Source organism: Colletotrichum truncatum, assembly GCF_014235925.2.
Source record: "Colletotrichum truncatum strain CMES1059 chromosome Unknown Contig_0010, whole genome shotgun sequence".
In the NCBI taxonomy this organism is placed as follows: Eukaryota; Fungi; Ascomycota; class Sordariomycetes; order Glomerellales; family Glomerellaceae; genus Colletotrichum; species Colletotrichum truncatum.
The window spans coordinates 1196097-1216824 of NW_027222407.1; the positions used below are offsets into that span (position 1 = coordinate 1196097).

The 20728-nt window shown below is 52.7% G+C and overlaps 6 protein-coding genes across 6 annotated transcripts; 3 read left to right on the plus strand and 3 right to left on the minus strand.

Moving 5' to 3' along the window:
• Positions 1-405: 405 nt before the first annotated feature.
• On the plus strand, positions 406-1069 carry CTRU02_213771 (NADH-ubiquinone oxidoreductase assembly factor N7BML; the record flags this gene model as incomplete). The annotated part of the gene is made up of 2 exons (XM_036732928.1): positions 406-493; positions 561-1069. The coding sequence occupies 2 exons, from the start codon at positions 406-408 to the stop codon at positions 1067-1069; spliced, it is 597 nt and encodes a 198-aa protein (XP_036575352.1).
• A 277-nt stretch (positions 1070-1346) lies between these two features.
• Positions 1347-1919, minus strand: CTRU02_213772 (pre-mRNA-splicing factor CWC21; the record flags this gene model as incomplete). Its single annotated transcript, XM_070206126.1, has 2 exons — positions 1347-1632; positions 1687-1919. 2 exons carry the CDS (start codon positions 1917-1919, stop codon positions 1347-1349), a joined length of 519 nt encoding a protein of 172 aa, XP_070060158.1.
• Positions 1920-2442: 523 nt separating this feature from the next.
• Positions 2443-3705, plus strand: CTRU02_213773 (uncharacterized protein; the record flags this gene model as incomplete). Its single annotated transcript, XM_036732929.1, has 1 exon — positions 2443-3705. The coding sequence occupies one exon, from the start codon at positions 2443-2445 to the stop codon at positions 3703-3705; it is 1263 nt and encodes a 420-aa protein (XP_036575354.1).
• A 1116-nt stretch (positions 3706-4821) lies between these two features.
• Positions 4822-5885, minus strand: CTRU02_213774 (SMR domain-containing protein; the record flags this gene model as incomplete). The annotated part of the gene is made up of 3 exons (XM_036732930.1): positions 4822-5466; positions 5540-5670; positions 5852-5885. 3 exons carry the CDS (start codon positions 5883-5885, stop codon positions 4822-4824), a joined length of 810 nt encoding a protein of 269 aa, XP_036575355.1.
• Positions 5886-13983: 8098 nt separating this feature from the next.
• CTRU02_213775 (guanine nucleotide-binding protein alpha subunit) lies at positions 13984-15292 on the plus strand (the record flags this gene model as incomplete). The annotated part of the gene is made up of 4 exons (XM_036732931.1): positions 13984-14101; positions 14210-14552; positions 14601-15157; positions 15249-15292. The coding sequence occupies 4 exons, from the start codon at positions 13984-13986 to the stop codon at positions 15290-15292; spliced, it is 1062 nt and encodes a 353-aa protein (XP_036575356.1).
• A 3496-nt stretch (positions 15293-18788) lies between these two features.
• On the minus strand, positions 18789-20001 carry CTRU02_213776 (uncharacterized protein; the record flags this gene model as incomplete). The annotated part of the gene is made up of 2 exons (XM_036732932.1): positions 18789-19177; positions 19266-20001. 2 exons carry the CDS (start codon positions 19999-20001, stop codon positions 18789-18791), a joined length of 1125 nt encoding a protein of 374 aa, XP_036575357.1.
• Between the last annotated feature and the right edge of the window lie 727 nt (positions 20002-20728).

Genomic DNA, 20728 nt, shown 5'->3' on the forward strand with positions numbered 1-20728 from the left:
GGAAAGGCCCGACGTAGACCGCACTTGTGCCTTGTTAGTGGGGAAGATTTAATTGTTTATGCATCTGTTTAGCCAGCGGGAGCCTGGATAAGGTGACAGCGCCCGGGGTCCGGCGTGCCCGCCGCGGCCTTGCGGAGTGACGTGTGCGATGGTGGCTGGTGGGGGTCAATGTAACTGTGGGCAATTGCGTTGCAGAAAACATTTAAATATGTGGCTGATAATAAGCCAGCCAATAACCGCCCAGCCAATCCTCCTCGGTCAAACTTCCTTGTGGCGGTGCAGATTATTCAAGCTTGACCTCATTACTTTTCGCAAGACCCATTGATTCCGGTATCCTAAAGCCATGGGATCCTGAACGAAATATTCATTCTTTGCTTCCCCCAGCCTCACAAAATATTGCTGCACATGTCTTCGACACGGCTATCACCCATTTTGGAGGCCTGGTACAAGTGGAAGTCGCTCAGACTACCATGGCGCAAGCGCTTCCTTGTCGGTCCGTTCCCTCTCTTCTGAACTAAGGCCCAATCTTGAACCTCGTGGACTAACATGCTCGGTTCCAGGCCGTGACCTGCAGGGCTACACCTACTGGGAGTTTCGCGAAGCTCGTGGTGACGGACCCGGTCGATTCCGCCGCATTGTTAAGTACCCCCGATCGACCTATCTATCAGATGTGAAGGTGTCACCGCTTTGGCACCAATGGCTGCGGCATACCCGCGAGAACCCCCCCTCGCTGGAAGAGCAATCGAAAGAGGTTTTCCGACAGGAGAGGATGAAGATGCTGGCTGCTCAGGCGGACGCCAGGTGGGAGGCGAAGCCTAGGGTCATGGACGCCCCGGGACAAGACATGGGCCAGCCTTTGCCAGCACTGAACACCGCGCAATCCCAGCCAATTGCACCGGAAATGGAGGCGACGAATGCGAAGAAAGTCGAAGCTGAGGCTGCGGAGCAGGCGTCGAAGCCGAGCACGACAAAGAAGAAATACGGTCACGATCCTTGGGAGAAGGCCACAAAGGGCCCGGGAGAGAGCTGGCAGCCTCAGGCATGGGTACCACCTGCCGAGAAGAAATAGATGATATAAACGACGGCTATGTATCTGTGTATTACTAGAAGACGGAAAAAAAATCTCCGCAACTGTATCAATAATTCGATATGGAGTCGGTCTGCAGCTAAGTTCGCCAGTGCCCAGCCTGTCTCAGGTCAGGCGTGTTGTAGTGAATCCAGCACCTGAACTTCATCAATACGGCACTTCGCTGATATGTCGAGAAAACGCCAAACGCCTGTTTCCCATGCTCATCCGTACCCAAAATCCAGGCGCCTCGCCTTGTGGTCTAAGTCTTCCATTCCTCTTAGTCGGCCTCATCCTTCTTCTCGTCCTTCTCCAAGGCATTTCTCATCCTCTCCTCCTGCCGTCTCCAATGACTTCCTTCCTCGTAGTCCTTGCTTATCCTCAGCGCGCTTCTGAGCCTCTCGCTCTCTTTGATCTTGGCATCTGCCATCTCGTGAACCTGGTGACTCTTGAAATGCTTGCGTACTGGCCCGGGACCGCCGCGGGTGTTCTTCTTGCTCTCCAATTCCGCAAGGAGCTTCTTGCGTAACTCGTCGCATCGCTGCTCGACCTCTTCTTCCTCGAGACTAGAGAAATTACTGTCAAACGAATGCTTGTTGGAGACCTAATGATAAGCTTACCCTTCGTCCTCGAGGGTGTCCCGCAGGTCGAGAACCTTGACCTCGACCTCGCGCTTGCGGTCGTGTTCAAGAATCTCCTTATCGGGCTGGCGCTGTTTGTGACGCAGCGAGTCGGCGTCCTTGGGAGGATACGGCGCGCCATAATCGCGCGGGCGCATGTGTGCAAGGTTGCGCTGGACATAGCCAGACGTACCGCTACCGCGAGGTGTCGAGAGTCCGACGTTATCAGACATGGTTTCTGTATGAAGCTCTTCGGGGAGGTTGCTTTGGAGGGTATTATCGCGTTCGGCGTGATGGTAAGAAACCGACAACTAAGTGTGTTGCCTTGCTTTGTCGATCGGCGTTGTCGGAGAAATCAAGGTCAGATGTTCTGTACGAGTACTCGTGATTGGAGCTGGGGGGCTGAGGAAAGAGACGTCACCACAACCTTGGACCCTTGGCATGGTACGAAAGTTCAGTTGGAGACTTGGGTTCAAAAGCGGTGAATGATAGTGTAAGATAAGCCGAGGGGTGCGCGGCAGAAAAGTTATGACGAGTGGGATGGTGGGGCACTTTCTTCTTTGGGCGATTGGAAGACTCACTAAGCAGAGAAGACTCATCGATGTAAGTGAAAATCCCAACACTGGAGTGACAAAATCCTGACCAGACACATACATCAAGCTTTCGAGGGCCTCGATTATCTGGATACTTTATAGTTGTTCTCATTTCATTTTTACAATACGCCAGGTCTCATACGTGTGAACCGGAATCGCCGCAATGCCGTCTCTCGAAGGCCTCACTGAGGGGCAACCAACCCTGGACGCAATCAACAACGCAACCGCCCAAGACACTGAGGAAATTACCTTCCCTCCCGTAACCAAGGAGCACATCCTCAACTGCTCCTACGATAGCTGGTTCCCCAAGTATCGCACCGTCTCAATCCGTTCCAGGATTATCAAGCTGTCACCCGACTTCGTCCAATACATTCGGGACGACGGCATCATCCTCGCCGATGACGATGAGACGCAGTCCAACCAAGAAGAGGAGGAAGAATGGTCTGCCTCGTCAAACACGGCCGGCGCGCCAAGACGTAACCAGCATCTGGATGAGTCCGATTCAGATGACGATGAGCCCGAAGCAGACTCTCGCCCGCCGAACCAGCGTTTCCCCGAGATTCACCAGGAAATCAAGGAGCGTATCGCCGAGCTTGGCGGCGCTGTTGCCCCCAAGTTGAACTGGTCTGCTCCAAAGGACGCTGCCTGGATCTCGCCGCACCAGAACACGCTCAAGTGCACGACGCCCAACGACATCTACCTTCTGCTCAAGAGCTCCAGCTTTGTCAGCCACGATCTGGAGCACGCCTTTGACGACACTGTCGCATCCTCCGCAAACCGCCCATTCCAGCCGGTCCTGGTTCTCCGCCCTTTCTTTGCCCCGAACCCGGCCCTCGAGTTTAGATGTTTCGTTAAGCATCGCGCGTTGGTTGGCATTACCCAGCGAGACTGGAACTACTACCCTTTCCTCGACGGTCTGAGGCCCGCGTTGGTGTCTAAAATTCTGGATTTCTTCGAGGACAGATTGCGATTTACATTCCCTGATGGATCATACGCCTTTGATGTCTACGTTCCTGGAGATAGCGACTCATACGACGAGCTGGGCAAGGTGCGGCTCATCGACATCAACCCCTGGGCGCCGCGAACGGACAGTCTGCTCTTTTCATGGGTCGAGCTGTTGGAGTTCAAGGTGCCGAAGCCGATTTTGGGATCGGTCGTGAACGAAGAGCAGGTTGAGGGAAGTGGCGCAGACGAGACGACGGATGACGAGGATGCAGATGAGCTTGTTCCCGAGATGAGGCTGGTGGAGAAGGACAACCCGGCCGCGTTCAACTTCAGCACGCCGCAGTACTCGGCGCATAAGCTGCCCAAGGAGGTTGTTGACGCGAGTCTGGCGGGCGAAGGAGGATTGAGGGAGTTTGCGCAGCGGTGGAAGGAGATGACAGAGGCGGAGGGCGGCGGTGATGTCTGGGAAAATGCTCCTTAGATTTAACAATACAAAAAGAAGATGAGACCAAAAAAAGGTTATGCGTCCAAGATATTCATCATGAAGATACTACCAACGGCAACTCGCAGTTGGAAGTAAGTTGGCCTACTACTGGGATAGCACCATGCGGAGTTTGTACCTAGTGGCTGTTCATTACAGGGTCCGGGATGCAAAAAGGGATTACATAGAGTCTACTCAGACGACGAGATTTATACACTGGACGTGGATAACTACCCTGGGTAGCTGAAAGGCAAAATTTATCCGAGATGCGACTCATCACATACGTTCTCGGCGGACAGGGTGTTGGATTAAGCGACAACAAAAGCAGAGAACTCGGCAGTATGTTGAACTTGAGCCCTCTGCACCATCTCATCTTTATTTGCCTTTGGATAGGTTTAGCCACGTTGGCTAAGGCACCGCCTGTCCTTCCCCTACTTTTCAGCCTGGTTATCCAAGAACACCGGCATCAGCCGCCCCCTTTCAACTAACTGGGGCTGGTATATAGTTCTCTCAAGTCTACTCGCAACTAGGGTTTCCGAGGCATCGCTAACTAACGACATGACTGTCTGGACCACCTATTTCACTATGGGTTCGTCTGTGGCACGAACCAGAAGCAGTTACCGCTTATAGTAGATCAATAGGCAATCAAGGTTTTGATGATAGCTTTCAAGCAACTTGTACAATAACCAGTCCCCACGCCAACAGTCCCAGGTACGCAGGAGTTCTAATTGTGATACAACACCTGTTCTTCTTATCACGTGATGGAACAACTGGAGGGAGAAAAACGTCTCAACAAAGTCCAAAAATCAACATTCAAAGTATCTACAAGAGAAATATAAATATATAACAGGCGCAAAGGGGCCACTCTCGCAGCTCATATCCGAGCACCCTTCGACGACGTAGTCCAGTGACATCTCGCCAGGGTATCATTCCATCAGATACAAAACATTACCATTTACACATCCAACACATGGCCATTCCAGAGGATTAAAACCAGCAGCAAGCCAACCGTCGTAAGACAGGAGAGGAGAAAGGTGTGCCACGGTCGACCAGTGTTCCAGTACAGACCCGCATAAGGTCCCCGAGAAGAAAGCAACTTGCTTTTTTCTCCCCCTCTCACATGACGATGCAGCACGCCTTCTCCAACTTCTTGAGGAGCTTGACGGCGAGGTCTTCGACCTGGTCCTGTTGCTGGTTCTGTTGGTTCTGTCCACCGTGATGCTGCTGACCGCCGTGATGCTGCTGTTGTTGGTGTCCACCGTAGTGCTGTTGCTGGCCGCCATGGTGCTGCTGCTGTTGCTGGTGGTGACCAGCCGCAGGACCGCCGTGATGCGCACCGCCAGCCTGGGGCGGCGGCGGCATCGTGGCGTCCCCGCCCTGGAGGTTGATGTATATGCGACCGGCATTGTCCTCGGTCGAATAGTTTAACCCCAGCTCGCGGCACAGCTCCTCGATGCGCGGCTTGAGCTTCTGCACATGGCCCGTCGAGTGGTTGCCCTTGCCGACGATGGCGTGCAGGTGGTCCTGTCCGCGGGCGCGGTCGGCGCGGATGCGGTCCTCGAGGATGCGCTCCGCCTCCTCGACGAACTGGCCGTGGAGGTCGACGCAGCTGCCCGTGACGCGGCCCGGAGCGTTGTTCTCCCGGAAGATATACTCGGACGCCTGGCGGTTGTAGTCATCCATGCGCTGGGCATGGCGCTTGCCCTCGTTCGACAGCTCCTTGGCGGCGGCGCCGTCGCCGGACTGGTATGCCTGCTGGGACTGTACGTCGCAAAAACATTCGGGTTAGAAAGCGTGGGAGGACAGAACCCGACTGAGAACGCGGATTGAGAACATTGGGGAGGGGGAGGGCACCGACGCGCTCGAAGCAGGAGTTGCGCTTGTTGGCCTCCTCGCGGGCTAGGTCGCGGAGGCGATCGTACTCGCGTTCCACATCGTCATCATCATTGTCGGCGTGGTGAAACGCTATCGTCGGCGCATTTCTCGTGTCAGCGCGTGTTGGTTCTTTGCTCGGTGGGCAAAAGGACCATATTCTTCCTCTCTCTTCCCCCCCCTGTGGCGGTCGCGCTTCCAGCCCATAACTTCAGGGGGTGGGGGTAGGTAGGCAGGAAGGAACGCAAGAATAGACGTGGGGTGCTGTGCTTACCGCGACCGCCCAGGCGGTTCATAGGAATGGACATTGTGATTTCACGTGCGCTCAATTGACTCAAGTTGCGCCCCTGGGTAAAGAACCAATTACTTGACGTAAAATGACGGGAAGATGATGCAGCCGTCAGCGAGAAAAAACAAAGTCATCTCACGACGCGGGCGCGGAAATTGGCAAACGGCGCTAAACAACCTTGTTTTTTCGGCCTCGGCCGCGTAAATGTGGAGACACCCTCCGACGGTGGTGCTGCTTGAGCTGGCCGGCCCGGCTCCCGCCCCGGATCCGCCAAGTTAAGGGCTGGCCCTGCTCAGTGATCGATCCTGAAGCCCGCGGCGGAATTTTTCCCACATCACCCACCCATCTGTCCCCATAAGCTGCGTCTCTGCGTCGTGGACCCAGGGGAGGCGACCGTCATGTTGACTGTGGGATCTCCACAGCGAGTCGGTCGTACGCGTCTATCGCTTGAACCATCAGAGCATTCAGTGGCTGGACGATAACACAAACTAGTGTTTCTACACGACTTCAGGCTGCACGCTTTTGGGAGCTGTTCTCAGCTGCCTATATTGTATGTATCCCTCGAGAAAATTTTCCAAGTACAAATTGTTCTGAAACAAGCTGGACCCCAGTGGCTGAGGTGGATGGCGGGCGTGGCTTCTGTACTACGTAGTTGAGATACCGTTTCACAGCCTTTCGGATCCATGATATTGTGTCCGAAACAAAACTCGAACAGCCGGGCCGGGCATGAATATCCGCCATGGCCAAGAGAATGATTTGGCGCACCACGTCTCATGGATTTTCCAGTGCCCCAACACAAGCCGCTTGTCTGATGTGCCAGACAACTGTTACACAAGAAACAGGCCCAGGGGGTGGAATGCTTCTGTGGGGCTTCTAGAACATATCAATCTCGTTCGCTCGATGGTCAGATGCAAAGCCAGAGCGCTATCGTCCGAACTAGCCGATCAAAATGTAATCCAGATGGAACGATGACTGCCGCCCGAGAAAGGTAAGGCGCTTAAGAGATCTCGGGAGCAACAGCAGATGATCGTAAGAGGACCCAACCTTTGCGGCACGGTAGGTGAGAGCGACGACGCCGCAACGGTGCTGCATCGGCATCGTTTGTGCTTAAAAAAAAAAAAAAACCAACTAACAAAAGGCACTATTGTTGGAAATTCTATGCCGCGTTGGTTGGCCTCTCATTACTCGCTTATGCTTGTGAAAAGGGCCCCCCCATGTATGCATCAGAGAACACGCAGAATTCTCCATCTGCCAGGCCCCCAAAGGAAAGCGCGCTTCTGCCATTCGTCCGCCCACAAAGTTCACCTGGAGCGGAGGCACACGATGGCAACAGATGGGGTTCGGCTTCGGAAACGAGAAGAGCCTCCACATTTCCGGACCCTCTTCAATTAAAGGAGCTTTCTCGTGATCCCGCGTGGAACGATTTTGTAACTCCACAGTTTTGCCTCTTCAGGCATCCGATGCCAATAAGCCCCCTGGTCTCTGCCAATTTTCTCTATGGGTCCGCGTCACATCGTCAAAGGAACTCGCATGCCATGTGGCCTCCCTGTATCCGTAACACCTGCGCGCGGGAATAGTTTCTGGTAGTAGTCTTCGCCGGTGGCCTGCAAATATTTAGCGACTTGCGCGAAATTACGAAATTACCTTATTTCGGATATGAAATGTGCCTGCCAACCGCCCCCGATTTCTTCTTTCGACGCTGTTGACAACGCCGTTTTGGGAGGCGCTCTTGTTCTGGTGCAACGTCTGCCCGTCTTAATTGGTTGGTCCGTCATAACCGCCTTTCCTTCCTCGCCTTATGCCTACATGGTCCTTACACGGCTTGTCCTGGAATCCCAGAGTGATGCGCAGCCGCTGAGACATTGGAGCAAGTGGGTAGCAAGAGAAGCAGGGGCTTTGAATTGCGACAGGTGAAGGATTATAACAGGGGTAACCTGGCGCATATAAATCCTGTGAATCCACTCTTTGCGAAATGGACAACCAAATACTAGTAGCTGCAGTCCATCAATGGTTTATGGGCGCGTTCTCGACAGCCCCATCATCGCATCCCCGCAAGATGTCCGACCAAAACTTGGTGTTGATCAACTGAACCAAACAGGTTAGGGAAACACACCTGCAGGCGAGCGGGAATCGTGTGCGGCACCCCCAAGATCATGACCCGATCAGCATCTCAAGGGGCATTACTGGCCTCCCCCTTTTTTTTTTTTTTTTTTTTTTTTTTTTTTTTGGCAGAACATCAAAATTGCATCTGGGACTCGCAAACGGCTTGGGCTTTGTGAACCACAAAGTCACAGACAGGGGAACGGTTGACGGTGCCCTTGCATAGTAAGCTTGTCCCAGCTGATTCGCTGTTTCATTGTAGCCAAAATGGCGGGGTCTGCCCGCCTCAAACTTTTGCCTCGAGATTCTGATTGACTAGGCGGCGGATCAAGAAAAATCTCCGCCATGTCACCAACAGGCGCGTTGACGTGCGAGGACATGCGTTGAATCGCAGCCTCTGCGATTCATATCTACATCCAGGCGGCGAACACAGTTGCTTTGAAGGCCCTCTCCCCACAGGCTTTGCAGCCACCGGAGCGCCCGCAAACTGCATGCTGATTTCGGATGTTTGTCGTATGTGTGTTTGTTGTAAGTCGTGACCTTTGTATACAGTAGAATGGAGAGATGTGTGCACTCCCCCACAGGATCGGGTTGTCCGTCCCGCTGGACTTGTAACTTGAGACGATTTAGTTACCAGTCTCTTTGAAAGGCCCTACTTAGCATGCGGCTAAGGCGGTGGTAGTCCGCAAAGCTAGGCTTGTGGCGCAATTATTGGCTAGCTGCGATGGCTGTTTAGCAACTACCGTTCCTAGAATTCGAACCATAGTGGCGGTCGCTGCAACCAATCAAGAGACCAAACTCCGAGTCAGGATACACGGTGTCTCTCGTTGTGAGCCACAAGAGCATCTCAGCTTAGTCCATTTCCGAGAAAACTCAGGTCCGTGTCTTTCATAGCACAACAACCTTCGTCTAGTTCAAATACCAGTAAGAAATGTACAGGGTCTTTGCATGTTTGAGCATAGCTGATGTTTCGATACCTCCACTGCTCTCTGAATAAGGAGGGAGAGGAAAGAAGGTGTAAAAAAAAAAAAAAAAAAAAAAAAAAGGAAAGAAAAAGCCAGAATTACGCCATATTGGTCAAAGCTAAAGAATTGCGTGGTAGATAACACCGATGCTATTAGTGAGGACGATGTATGTAGTTGGCTGTACATATGTTTTCAGCACTGGCTGAACTCGCGATGGATTTGAGTGAAGGCCCAAAGTTTGCTACGAGACTCGACGCAGGGCAGAAGGGCCATCACAGCGGCAACATGCAGCTAGCGGCTGAGCATAGAAGCAAACAGGCGACTGAACGTCTAAATAAAAGCAAACATTTCGGCGTGACTCAAAGGTCCAGCACCGTCAAAACACCAAAAAAAGAATAGATCTGTTGACTGTGACAGTGGGCCGAACATCACATATGTTGACGGTTAACCACCCTGCCTATCGAGGCCTTGCTTTTTCCCCTGTGGTAGCTATCGGGAAGGAGATCGTTAAGATTCAAGTTGACATGTTTGACTGTAAGGAAGGTTCAAAAAAAAAAAAAAAGTGAACCTGACAAGCCCAATCATCAGGTGAGAATATAAAAAAGGGCCTTTGTGGCGGCAAGCGCCACGTCTCCCGATTGGGCACACCAGTGTTTAGGTGCAATCTGCCTTCGTTTCTTGGAAATGCGGATCATGCGCCATGGGAATGACTAGGACGGAAGGCTTCGAGGGGCGAGACTCGGGCTGGACTGAGCAGAAGTGGAGGCTTGGGGCGAGTGTCGCAACGAGTTTGACTTCATCATCGATACCGCGCTCCTAGACGGAATGACCGCATGCATTGGGAGGGAAGATCAACATGCTGGCAGATGAGAGGAGTTGAGGGGCGCCCCAGGGCGTCTCTTTACTATAAACACTCTCGGCATCTGGTCTGGCATTGACACTGATCGAAGGGACATGGCCATCATAGTACCTTGTCATTAGAGATGATGGTACACTCAGGCAAGAAGGTTGGTAGGTCGTGCGGCGGCCATGCGCGAGAGATGTGATATTGGGCGAGGAAGCAATCGCAAGTGGATGCAGGGAGAGTAGATGAGGACGGAGAGGGCCAGGTGAAGCGTGGGCTCACTGACATTAGGCGAATGGGTGGTGGAGCCGAAAAAGAACGACGACTGGAGCATTTGTTCCAGAGCTGGAGCATGTTCGAGTTTTTGATGGTACTGTGCAGTAGTCGCCAGTAGCAGAGACATGGAGATGGATTGGGAATGGTGATGGAGCCGCCGTGTCCGTGGGATGCTGGCGCGAACACGGCCCTGGGTGCCTGGATATGGCGACCGGGGATGAAGTCGGACGACGGCTGGCTTATCGACTTACCTTGACTTGGGTCGCGTCCTGAGCAAAGAAAGGAAAAGTCGACAGGTGCCAGACTTAGATGAGATCGGCCCCTATTACGGAGAAAGATGCAAGTGCTCGATGAAGCCACTACTCCTTTGTCAGTTCGTCCGCCAAGGCCAAATGGTTGGCTGCTTGGGGACAGGAGGGACAGAGTAAAAGAGCATGGAGTAGACCGTGCGAAATTGATAAGACAGCTCCAGGGAAGATCAATTCGACCGAGGGAATAGTACTTCTTTGATTGGAGATTTAACCCCCCTCCAAATAAAAAAAGTTTGTTTCCATTGTTTGCTTAGATCTTGGCGAGGCGGTCGAACTTGTTTATGTGCCGTTTGCTAAGCAAGAGCTTAGTGTACCCGCATCTGCGACGGTATCGTCACGGAGTATATGTAAGCAAAAGTTCAGACATGCAAGGCAGGAAGGTGGACGGGGTGGCCGTGGATGGTACTAAGATTGATGTTGGACGCAACAACAAGGTGATGGCTCATTGCAAATGTTTCAAGAATGGCAATGGAAGCCCCAATAGAAGAAGGCAATGTTCCAACTGCAGTATTCCAATGTTCCGTTCTGCCATAACATGCCACTAAAAAGTTCCCTGCGTGTGGATCTCACCTTGGCTGGTGGCACTCGCACTGCGGGTGGTTACGAAATAAGTAAAGACGGAGATTTTCTTTTCGTGATTAGAATTGGCTTTTAGCACATCCTTACCCTTCGGTTAGGCTGGCTTGCTGGGCTGGGTAGGATTGGGACCGCCAGACCGCTGGGATGGGAAGAATAAGTACAGGAACTTCTTTGGGGGGCGTTCCATTCCCGCCGCTCCCGTTGACCTGGTTGCTTTTCTTAAACAACTATAGGGTGTTTCTTTCTCTCTCTCTCTCTCTCTCTCTCTCTCTTTTTTTTTTTTTTTTTTTTTTCCTTCTTTCAATCATCCATGAAGGTTAGCTTTCTTCAGTTTCTAGCAAGGGTGGTAGAGCGCCTTGTCTTGCTCATGATGCAATGTCTCGCGCGTGATAGATATCTCTTTTGCCGGGGGATCAAGCGACGGCACTGGGATGCTGGGAATGTGTTCCGAAGCGGTCCAGAAGCAAAGAAGACGTGGATATCATCAATCCTGCCTGTTCGTATTGGCGGCGGCTCGAGCTTCGACGGGCTTATCGGTGTCTATACCACACGCAGTCAAGTGTGACGTGCTATTATACCAGACGACGACGAACAAAGGCAATAGTGGCGGATTACCACCAGGTCAATTGAAAAAGATACACAGGGCACCCCCCAAAAGCCCATCTCCGTGCCTGGTCTGCGATCGTGCGTAGCGTGAGGATTTTTTTACATTAGTCAGGGCGGCGAACATGGACACTTGAGACCACGCTCAGGGGTCAGTTGAACCAACCAGAGTGCCAGACCAGTTCAAGACCCTGTTTCCCTGGCCATGATGTTCTTTTTTTTTTTTTTTTTTTTTTTTTTTTTTTTTTTTTGGCTTCCATACCTTTTTGTAGGGACTCCAGGGGACATGTTCTTCGTTGTGGGTGATGGGGACATGGCCTCACGGCGCGATTCCCCACTAGCCATAGTTATTGGCCTGCCGTCTGCCGGCGACGGTGATTTCGACGTTGCAGAGGCCTGGCGGGTCCAAGCTTAGCATAAGTGGTCTGTCTTTCTTTACACTAGCCACCAGTGCCCCTACAAAAATATACATAGTACGTAGTGTATAGCTGGACGCGTCCTTCCACAACAGATCCCCCTTCTCTTTCTTTGCCTGGGTCTTGCACTTTTCTAGTTGTATCTATCTGTTGTCACTGGGTCCTGCATCGTCTTCTCTGTAACTCCAAGTGTCCGTTCCTTAGCCTTTCAAGGGACCGTTTGTTCAGGGGAGAGTTGTTCGACCAAACCTCTTTTGCCCTCCAGATGGAGCTCCAGATGGGTAAGAGAGACAGGGGAGCCATGCATTCAAATGTAGGTACCGGTGGATACGTAGCGCTCCTCTCGACCTTGGCTTCTGGAATTTCCCCTGTTGGCCCCTGCACTAGGATGGATAATCGCATCCAGCCCACACCGTGCACCCGACCACCACCTCTACCCCCTTTTTTTCCCCTTTCACTTCAGACACTCTTTTGGTGCCTACTCAGCTGCCTCCGAATCTTCTGACACTGGCGACGAGCCCATGGTCGTGCGCACTGGTCAACATGAGCCACAAGCAACAGTGGATGACACCGCCCCCACCGAACCGCTGAAGCGTCGAGCATGCCCGGCGATGGCCCCAGAAAGCCCCTAGCCTTATTGCCAGCTCCGTACAGCTGGCTAGGGGGGTAGCTGGCTAGAAGGAAGAATCAGCACCATTACTAGCATCCGCCCTGTACATCACCCACACACCGTTGACAGAGGTGGACGAGGAACTAGATTAGAAAAAAGATAGCTCATGAAGAGAAAAAAAAAAGATAAACAAGTAGAAAGAGAGAAGAAGAGGCTGATGTGGGAGAGAGGTGAGAAAAATAAAACAGCCAGCGTGATCGGCTCCTAAACTTGTGCTCCTTTCTCCAACCAACCATCTCATTCCCGAACCACTGTCCACTACTCACCTATCATTGGTTGTCTCCGTGTTTCTCGCTTCTAGTTGACACAGTATACCTCATTTTTGTATCTCCCCTCTCCCCCAAAGCGCATTGCCCACCCCGGCGAAAGACCACCGCCCACTCCTTCTTCCACTATTCCTCTTCGTCAGTCGTCTCTTTTTGCTGCTATCCTCCTGTCCGCTGCTGTTGCTTGCTCCTACCTGCAACTTCTCCTGCACCAGTGCTGCCCACCCCTGCCCACAGTCCATCCACCCTTACCATTTTCCACCTCTCCTCTCCACATTAGAGGCACCTCCCAACCCATTCCTCTCTTTTTTCTCTTCCGTCTCTCTTGCTCCTGGTCTTCCAATCCTGTCGCGACCATCCCATCCTCCCACCGTCCGCCCAACGGCTCGTGTTTTTCTTTTCCTGTTTGCTGCGTTTCCCGAGCCGTCGTCAATTGATTGATTCTATCATCAATCATAAGATCTAAGAGGTAAGTCCTAATCTGCCCACTCCCCACTGCATGCAGCCATCCAAAGAGAGGAAGAACGACGAGAGAGAGAGAGAGAGAGAGAGAGAGAGAGAGACCGAGCGAGCGACGTAGAGACATGAACGGACAGAAGAGAAAGAGCGAGACAGACGCATCCACACCAAACTCCCGCGACCTGCAACTGTCCTGCCCAGCGCCGAGCACACAAGACAAACTGGATTGGGAAGGCGACACGGCAGAGACACCCAAGAGAGACAGAACAAGACGGGAGAAACATACTCCCTTCGCCTCGTCCCCCTCGCCAGTGCCGGTACCTCCCTCGATAGTTCGACTGCCTGTCGTTCGCCGCCCATCGTCCACGTCCGCCGTACCCTCGGCTGGGTCTTTTTGCATTCCAGTCTCGTCCGCCCGCCGCCCAAACAAGTCGTTGCCCATTACTCTCGCTCTCTCTTTCGTCCGCCGCCGGCATTACGCCCACTCGCGACATGGTCGGCTAACAAGTGGTAATTTTCCAGGCCCCCTTCAACGCAACAATACGATTCGATCAGGATCCCCCAATCACTTTAATCCCGTCAATTCTTTTCTATTTGCCGTCGGTCTGAACGACACATAACCGCCAAAATGGGTTGTGGAATGAGCACGGAGGACAAGGAGGGCAAGGCCCGTAACGAGGAGATCGAAAACCAGCTGAAGAGGGACAAGATGATGCAACGCAACGAGATCAAGATGCTTCTTCTGGGTAAGCCGACATCCCAACTGTTGACGCCGCTTCCCATCGCCAACCTCCCATGAAACGGTGGCATTTTGTGACGATTCCGCTGTTATGTGATTCTAATATGCCTCTTAGGTGCTGGTGAATCCGGAAAGTCGACGATCTTGAAGCAGATGAAGCTGATTCACGAGGGTGGCTACTCGCGCGATGAGCGGGAATCCTTCAAGGAAATCATCTTCAGCAACACGGTGCAATCGATGCGCGTTATTCTTGAGGCCATGGAGTCTCTCGAGCTGCCGCTCGAAGACCAGCGGATGGAGTATCACGTCCAGACCATTTTCATGCAACCCGCTCAGATTGAAGGCGATGTTCTGCCTCCGGAGGTTGGAAGCGCCATCGAGGCTTTGTGGAAGGACCGTGGCGTGCAAGAGTGCTTCAAGCGATCTCGCGAATATCAACTCAACGACTCTGCGAGATAGTAAGTTATACTTCTCACTTGATGAATGTCGGTTACTGACACACACAGCTATTTCGATAACATTGCGCGTATCGCCGCCCCTGACTACATGCCCAACGACCAGGATGTCCTGCGATCGCGTGTCAAGACAACCGGTATTACGGAAACCACATTCATCATTGGCGACCTGACGTACAGAATGTTCGATGTGGGTGGTCAGCGATCGGAGCGAAAGAAGTGGATCCACTGCTTTGAGAATGTCACCACCATTCTCTTCCTTGTCGCCATTTCCGAGTACGACCAGCTTCTGTTCGAGGATGAGACAGTCAACCGTATGCAAGAAGCCCTGACTCTGTTCGACTCCATCTGCAACTCGAGATGGTTCATCAAGACATCTATTATTCTCTTCCTCAACAAGATCGACCGTTTCAAGGAGAAGCTCCCTGTGAGCCCAATGAAGAACTACTTCCCCGACTACGAAGGTGGCGATGACTACGCTGCGGCGTGCGACTACATCCTGAACCGATTTGTCAGCTTGAACCAGCATGAGACGAAGCAAATCTACACGCATTTCACCTGCGCGACAGATACGACTCAAATCCGCTTTGTCATGGCGGCAGTGAATGGTAAGTCTAGTCCAGAACACGACGGCACGAGCACAAAGCGTGGAAAAAAGAGAAAGAAAGAAAAAGGATTTAACACTAACGTGCCAAACAGACATCATCATCCAGGAGAACCTGCGGTTGTGCGGTCTGATTTAAACAACAAACCACTTTTGCTTTTTTCAACAATACCCTTTACTTCTAATTGCATGACCCAAGCCAGAGAGCGTCGTGGGAGGCTGGCTCATGAAATTAACTCTCCTCCCGACGACGACGAAACGGCGACCCGACGGTTTCCCCAGATTCCCTTGCTTACGCGACTGTATTTTTTCTTCCCACACCTCGGCTATCCCCGGTACATTGCCTCAGAGATCAGGCGGTACGCTTTCTTGGTTCTGCTTTGTTGGTCCGCGTTCAGGAACAAGGGGGGAAACTTAAGGAGGTGGCTCTGTATCAAACATGATGTTGCGACTGCAGTAGACGCGTCCGCCGCGGGAAAAGGATCCTAACCTTGCACGGACGGCGAGAGTGAGTGACGGACAGAGATGGATGAGATGCCCGGACGGATGGATAGCAAGAGGAAAAGAAGCTATGAACTTGAATGCATTTGAGAGAGTTCGACGGATGGAAGGTGGTTAAATATTTTGTTTAATTACGAAAGTCTCCTTTTTCCTCTAGTTTCCATTCTGCCTGTGTTGTTGAGCATGTATGTCACTATTATACGACTTGTATTGTATCTCATTCTGAAAGAAGCCATCGTTGGTATCCCGAGCAGTACCAGTGCAAGCACCAGCATGAAGCCTCTTTGGAACATGTCTATTGGCAGGTTGCTAATTCAGTCTAGTTTCGATACAGACGCATCTGATCGCCGCCCACTAAGCAAGGAAGTTCACTGTAGACTGGCCTAGCCCTAAGACTGTCTTTTCGAGATTCGGTGCGGACGGCACTTTCTGATGTCCACTCTGCAACCGTTCGCGGCGTTGGTCCCGCGCCGCTTCCGTCCCCCTACTTTGGAGCTACTGCAACTTACGCACTGTATCCTAACTTAAGGCAAGGCAAGACAGGGTAGCCTTCCGAGGTGGTTGTTGAGAGCCAAAAACAAACGGCTTCCTCCAAAAGGGGTCCTGCTCTCGTCCTTTTGTTTTCCTCCGCGCCCGCATTTGGTCTGAAGTGCTGAATTAAGAAAGCTTGGGGAGACGTGGATGAGGGAGGGTTTGGGAAGGGGCCAGATGAAGGTTTAAGAGTGCGCACATACGCTACACAGACACATACGCACGTACGTACATACATTCAATCACATCATGTTGAGTCTGCATTTACAAGGTAACGACATATGGTCGGCATAAGGGCAAGGCTTGTTGATGGCGGCGGGGAATTCGGGGTGGCGCAGCTGTTCTCCGTCTCCGGGAATGGGGAATGCAGAAAGTGAGGAGATCAAAGGAGCATGGTGAGGAATAGACTGGAATGATCGTCGACAGGGATCGCGGGGTTGTGTATCTGGTTGCTTGTGTGTTTGCGCCAAACTGCCAACTCACGGCGACATGCTGTAATTAGTAGGGATCGTTTCGTCCCGTCTGATGGTCATAATTGGTGGTCGATTTAACGGCCGATGTGGGTGGGTGTGGGTGATGGGAATTTCTCAAACATGTCGCAGGATGGCGGTGGTTTTTCTCCCCCCAAGACCCCAGGAGCGGGATTCTTGTGTGATTATTTCGTTCGTTGGATATTAATGACGCTTTTTTGCCCAAGTTTGGTTGCGTAGCATGTACCGCAATCCCTCAATGCCCCCTTTCATTTCATGAGATGCGGAACCCCGGGGTGGGAACCCTTTTTAGGGTCCTAGAAGCCACATTGCCGGGGAATTCTTTAAGAGGATCAACGCAACCGACGACATGTCCTTGTTTGCCCCTTGCTCTCCCACATGCCCCGTACCATTCTTACCCATCATTGCAGAGTCTTAGAGCCGAAAAACTAAACGGCGATGCAGCCCGACTTACTGCGTAGAAATGTGTGTAGGAGCGGGAGTACGAAAATAAAATAGAGATAGAGTTGGAATTTGTGGGGTTGCATCCTCTGTTTCAAAGTGATTATCCGTACATGTTGGCCCGTTAAGACACCCTTCGCCGACCGACCGATCACGCACACACACACACACACCCGCGTCGGGACTGGGCTCCCATGTCCTAGCGGCCACACAGTGACTGCTACTTGATGCTCAGCTTAGACCTTGGGTTGTCCCGTCGCCACCGAAGACGAGGTGGTGGTGAAGGACAGAGCCGAATAATATGTTTGCCAAGGATCATCTCGTCGGGGACACTTGCGTCGTGAAAGAGAGGGGAAAGACAAAGTTTCTAGGGCCGAGAATTTTGGTCTCCGGGTCTCTATTCTCCCTCGCCCCCCATTTGCTGCTTCCCCCCATCATGGGATGATTTGCCTTCACAATGACGAGAGAAAAGTTACATGGCCTATTCCTGTCGTCGCTCGCCCACTATTCCCGCTATAAAGCCGTTATGATTTTGGTCAGAAGTTCAAAAGAGGGCTAGTTGAGCCTAGTCAAAGCAGAATGAATAACTGCTGCTCCAGGAAGGATAAGGCTTGGAGATCCTGTTACACCATATCGGGGCAGAAACCCGAACAAAGATACGATCGCCCAGGACATCCCGCAGACAAGGGATAATGTATAGGTGATCTGCTAGGCGGGCAGCTTTTCCCCAAAATGTCAGGCGACTGGGGCAGCTTAGGTGAGCGGACAAGTCGACGGGTTGCTGGCAATGAAGCAACCGGGATGCTGCCAGGTAAGGCTTGATTCCCATGATGGGGTCACGGTGAAAGTGTCCGTGTGCGCCAGGTGAAGCTGCGGATGACCTAAATAAAGGCATCGAAGAAAGCAACCCAGACCCTAGTCTACTTAATCACTAAGACCAAGTTTGAAGACAAGCCGCCGTTCTGAGAAGTGCGGTAATAGTTAAGACAGCAAAGGGGACACAACAGACCGTCAACAATTCGAGAATTCAATCACGAGGTATGGCAGGTAATAGTGCACGACCAAAGACACATATTGTTTGGTAAAAATCTTGGTATCAATCTATATGTGTTGTGTGTGCGCGCGTTGTATGAGGTAAACCAAATAAATGATGATGTCTGTTGCTGTGGTTCTTTTCTGGCCATATGCCTGCTTGCTTGGTACTGTGCAAGGGATCCCAAGCTTGTGTGTGCGTCCCTGTCCCCTAATTCCGTCATTGGGTCGTTCTCGCACCAGCGTGTTGGTTACTCTCCAAGTGTTCGCACAGAGCTGCGTCGTCTTGTACCGTGCAGGTGCCAAGGGAAGTTTACCTGGAGAGGGACAGCCACAAGCGAGTAAGTCAAACCCTCAAGTCTGCCTACTCTCAAATGCAAAGTGGTACGATGATGGTTGGGAAGCTTTGTCACCCACATAATCGTTGAGGAAATTAACGGCCCGAATGGTTCGGCAGCAGCCACAGCAAGCTGTGAGTTCGACCGCTCCCAATCAGTATACCAAACAAACCATCCGAAGAGTCGGATCATCGGGCCATTTACACTTCAGGTGACCGGGAAGAAGCAAAGGAAACTTGTGGAGATGAGGAACAAAGGTGGTGAAGAATGGGAGAGAATGGAAGCCTTAGAGACGCTCCTTTCACGCCCCGTTGTCTCCCTCTCCCATCGCCGCCTCCGGCACCGAACCCTCCGCTTCAGGTGGATGCTGACTCGGGTCGTGGCCCCCCTGCTGGACGAGAAACTCGGCGTACTCGGCGCTAGCCAGCGCTAGCTGCCGTGCTGCCGTCTCGATTCGGAGCTGAAAGCGCACATGAGGGTCATTGCTCCGAGCCTCCGCCATCGCCCTGTCGAGCACTTCCTTCACAAACTGCGCGACCGAAGGGTCAGCACCTGGCTGTCCGAAGCTGCTAGGACCTGCCGGGGCCATGCCGGGAGCCATCGGCGCTGTGCCGGCGAAACTTGTGTTGGCGGATACCTGTGGCACCGGCTGGAGCTGGATAGCTGGCATGTGCTGAGGTAGGTTGTTTTCTGTAACCAAGTCAATTAGCATCCATCACTTCCTTATTGCCCTACTGAGCCTGTCTATTTTGTCCTCCTTCTCTGTCGATGTGCTTACCGTGGAAAGAGCAACGCGAACCACTTGCGTTAAACCAACAGTTAGCGCAGCTGCCGCACATTTGGCCGCTGACGACCACGCATCCGTTCCACGGACCGTATCCTTTGTGACAGCTCTTGCACGGGCTGTGGGCTTCCTGGCCGGAAACATGGGCGAGTAGGGCTTCAACGTTACTCCTCCTCTTCAGGTTGAGGCTCTGGTCCTGTCGTCGTTGTACCGCAAGGCGCTGGCCCTCGTTATTGGCCAGCCGCTTGGCGAGGGCGCTGTCGATGACAAGCTGGCCGTATCCGCTCTCGGAAGCGAGATCCTCGGCCGTCCGGGACATACCGCCGGGGCCACCATGACCGCCCATCGGGGCCTCCATAGCAAACTGGGCTGGCAAAGAATGTAAGTCGGGGTGGATGTCCTGGTCGGTTGTGGGAGGGCCGTTAGCCAAGATGCCGGCCGCGGCGAGATCGAAGGGGTTCGAGTGATGATGTTGCTGTTGGGGAGTGGAGGAAGGACCAGGGGGTGGTGGAGGAGCGGTTATCTCGTCGTCATCTTCGTGTTCGGCCTCGGCCTCAGCATCGTGAGCGAGCTGCTCGAGCTGCTGGTCGACGGCGGAGGAGTGGCGGCTGGAGGCGGCGCTGGCGCGGACGAGGGCGTGGGCGTCGCGTTTGAGGCCGGCGGTGGCAGGCTTCGTCACCTTGTTTGGGCGGCCTCGAGGAGGTGGTCGGCTTCCGCCTCGGGCACTCATGGGGTAATCGGGAAACAAGGCGCGGGTGAGAGCTCCTCTTGCGATGTGGACTACTACTGAGGGAGTGCCTGTGGCCGGGCTGGCGGTGATGAGTGGCGTTGCAAGCGGGCAGCTGGCGTCAGCTGGAAATGGTGGTGGTGAGGAGTTGGGGTCAGTCGGGAAAGCTCTGTTGGTTGAGACGGGAGGAAGCTGTTGGTCGTTGGCAGGTCCCACTCACTCGCTGTGGGTGTGACAGCACGGCCCAGAGGTTCACATTCTCAACACTTGCTTAGATAAGCTGTAGCAACTGGGCGAGCTATTATCTTGACTTGTCATCCTTCATCTTTGCTTTCTCGCTTAAGAGCTTTCTTTTCGCCGTGGAAAACAAAAACGATGGAATGGATTCTTTCTGATGTGGGTTGGGTAATTGATTTAGTGGTATGACTAGCTAGGCTTCGGAGAGCAGCAATTTCCTAATCAAATTCAGGATACGACATACCCATGAATGAATGATCGAATGCATGTAACCGAGCTGACTACTTCAAGTTCACATACAATCCCTCAGTAAAGCCTTATCGTTATCATAGCTCCATCGAGGACCTGAAGCCTGCCAATCATTGGCTGATACTAGCCAGGGGAAGCAAGCTTTCTGGCAGCCGCGCATGCTGGGAGAGCAGCGAAGAGCAGTCGGGGCCCGAAAGTCGATCTCTTCCAAAGAAATTTCATCGTCATCGTCTAACAACGCATC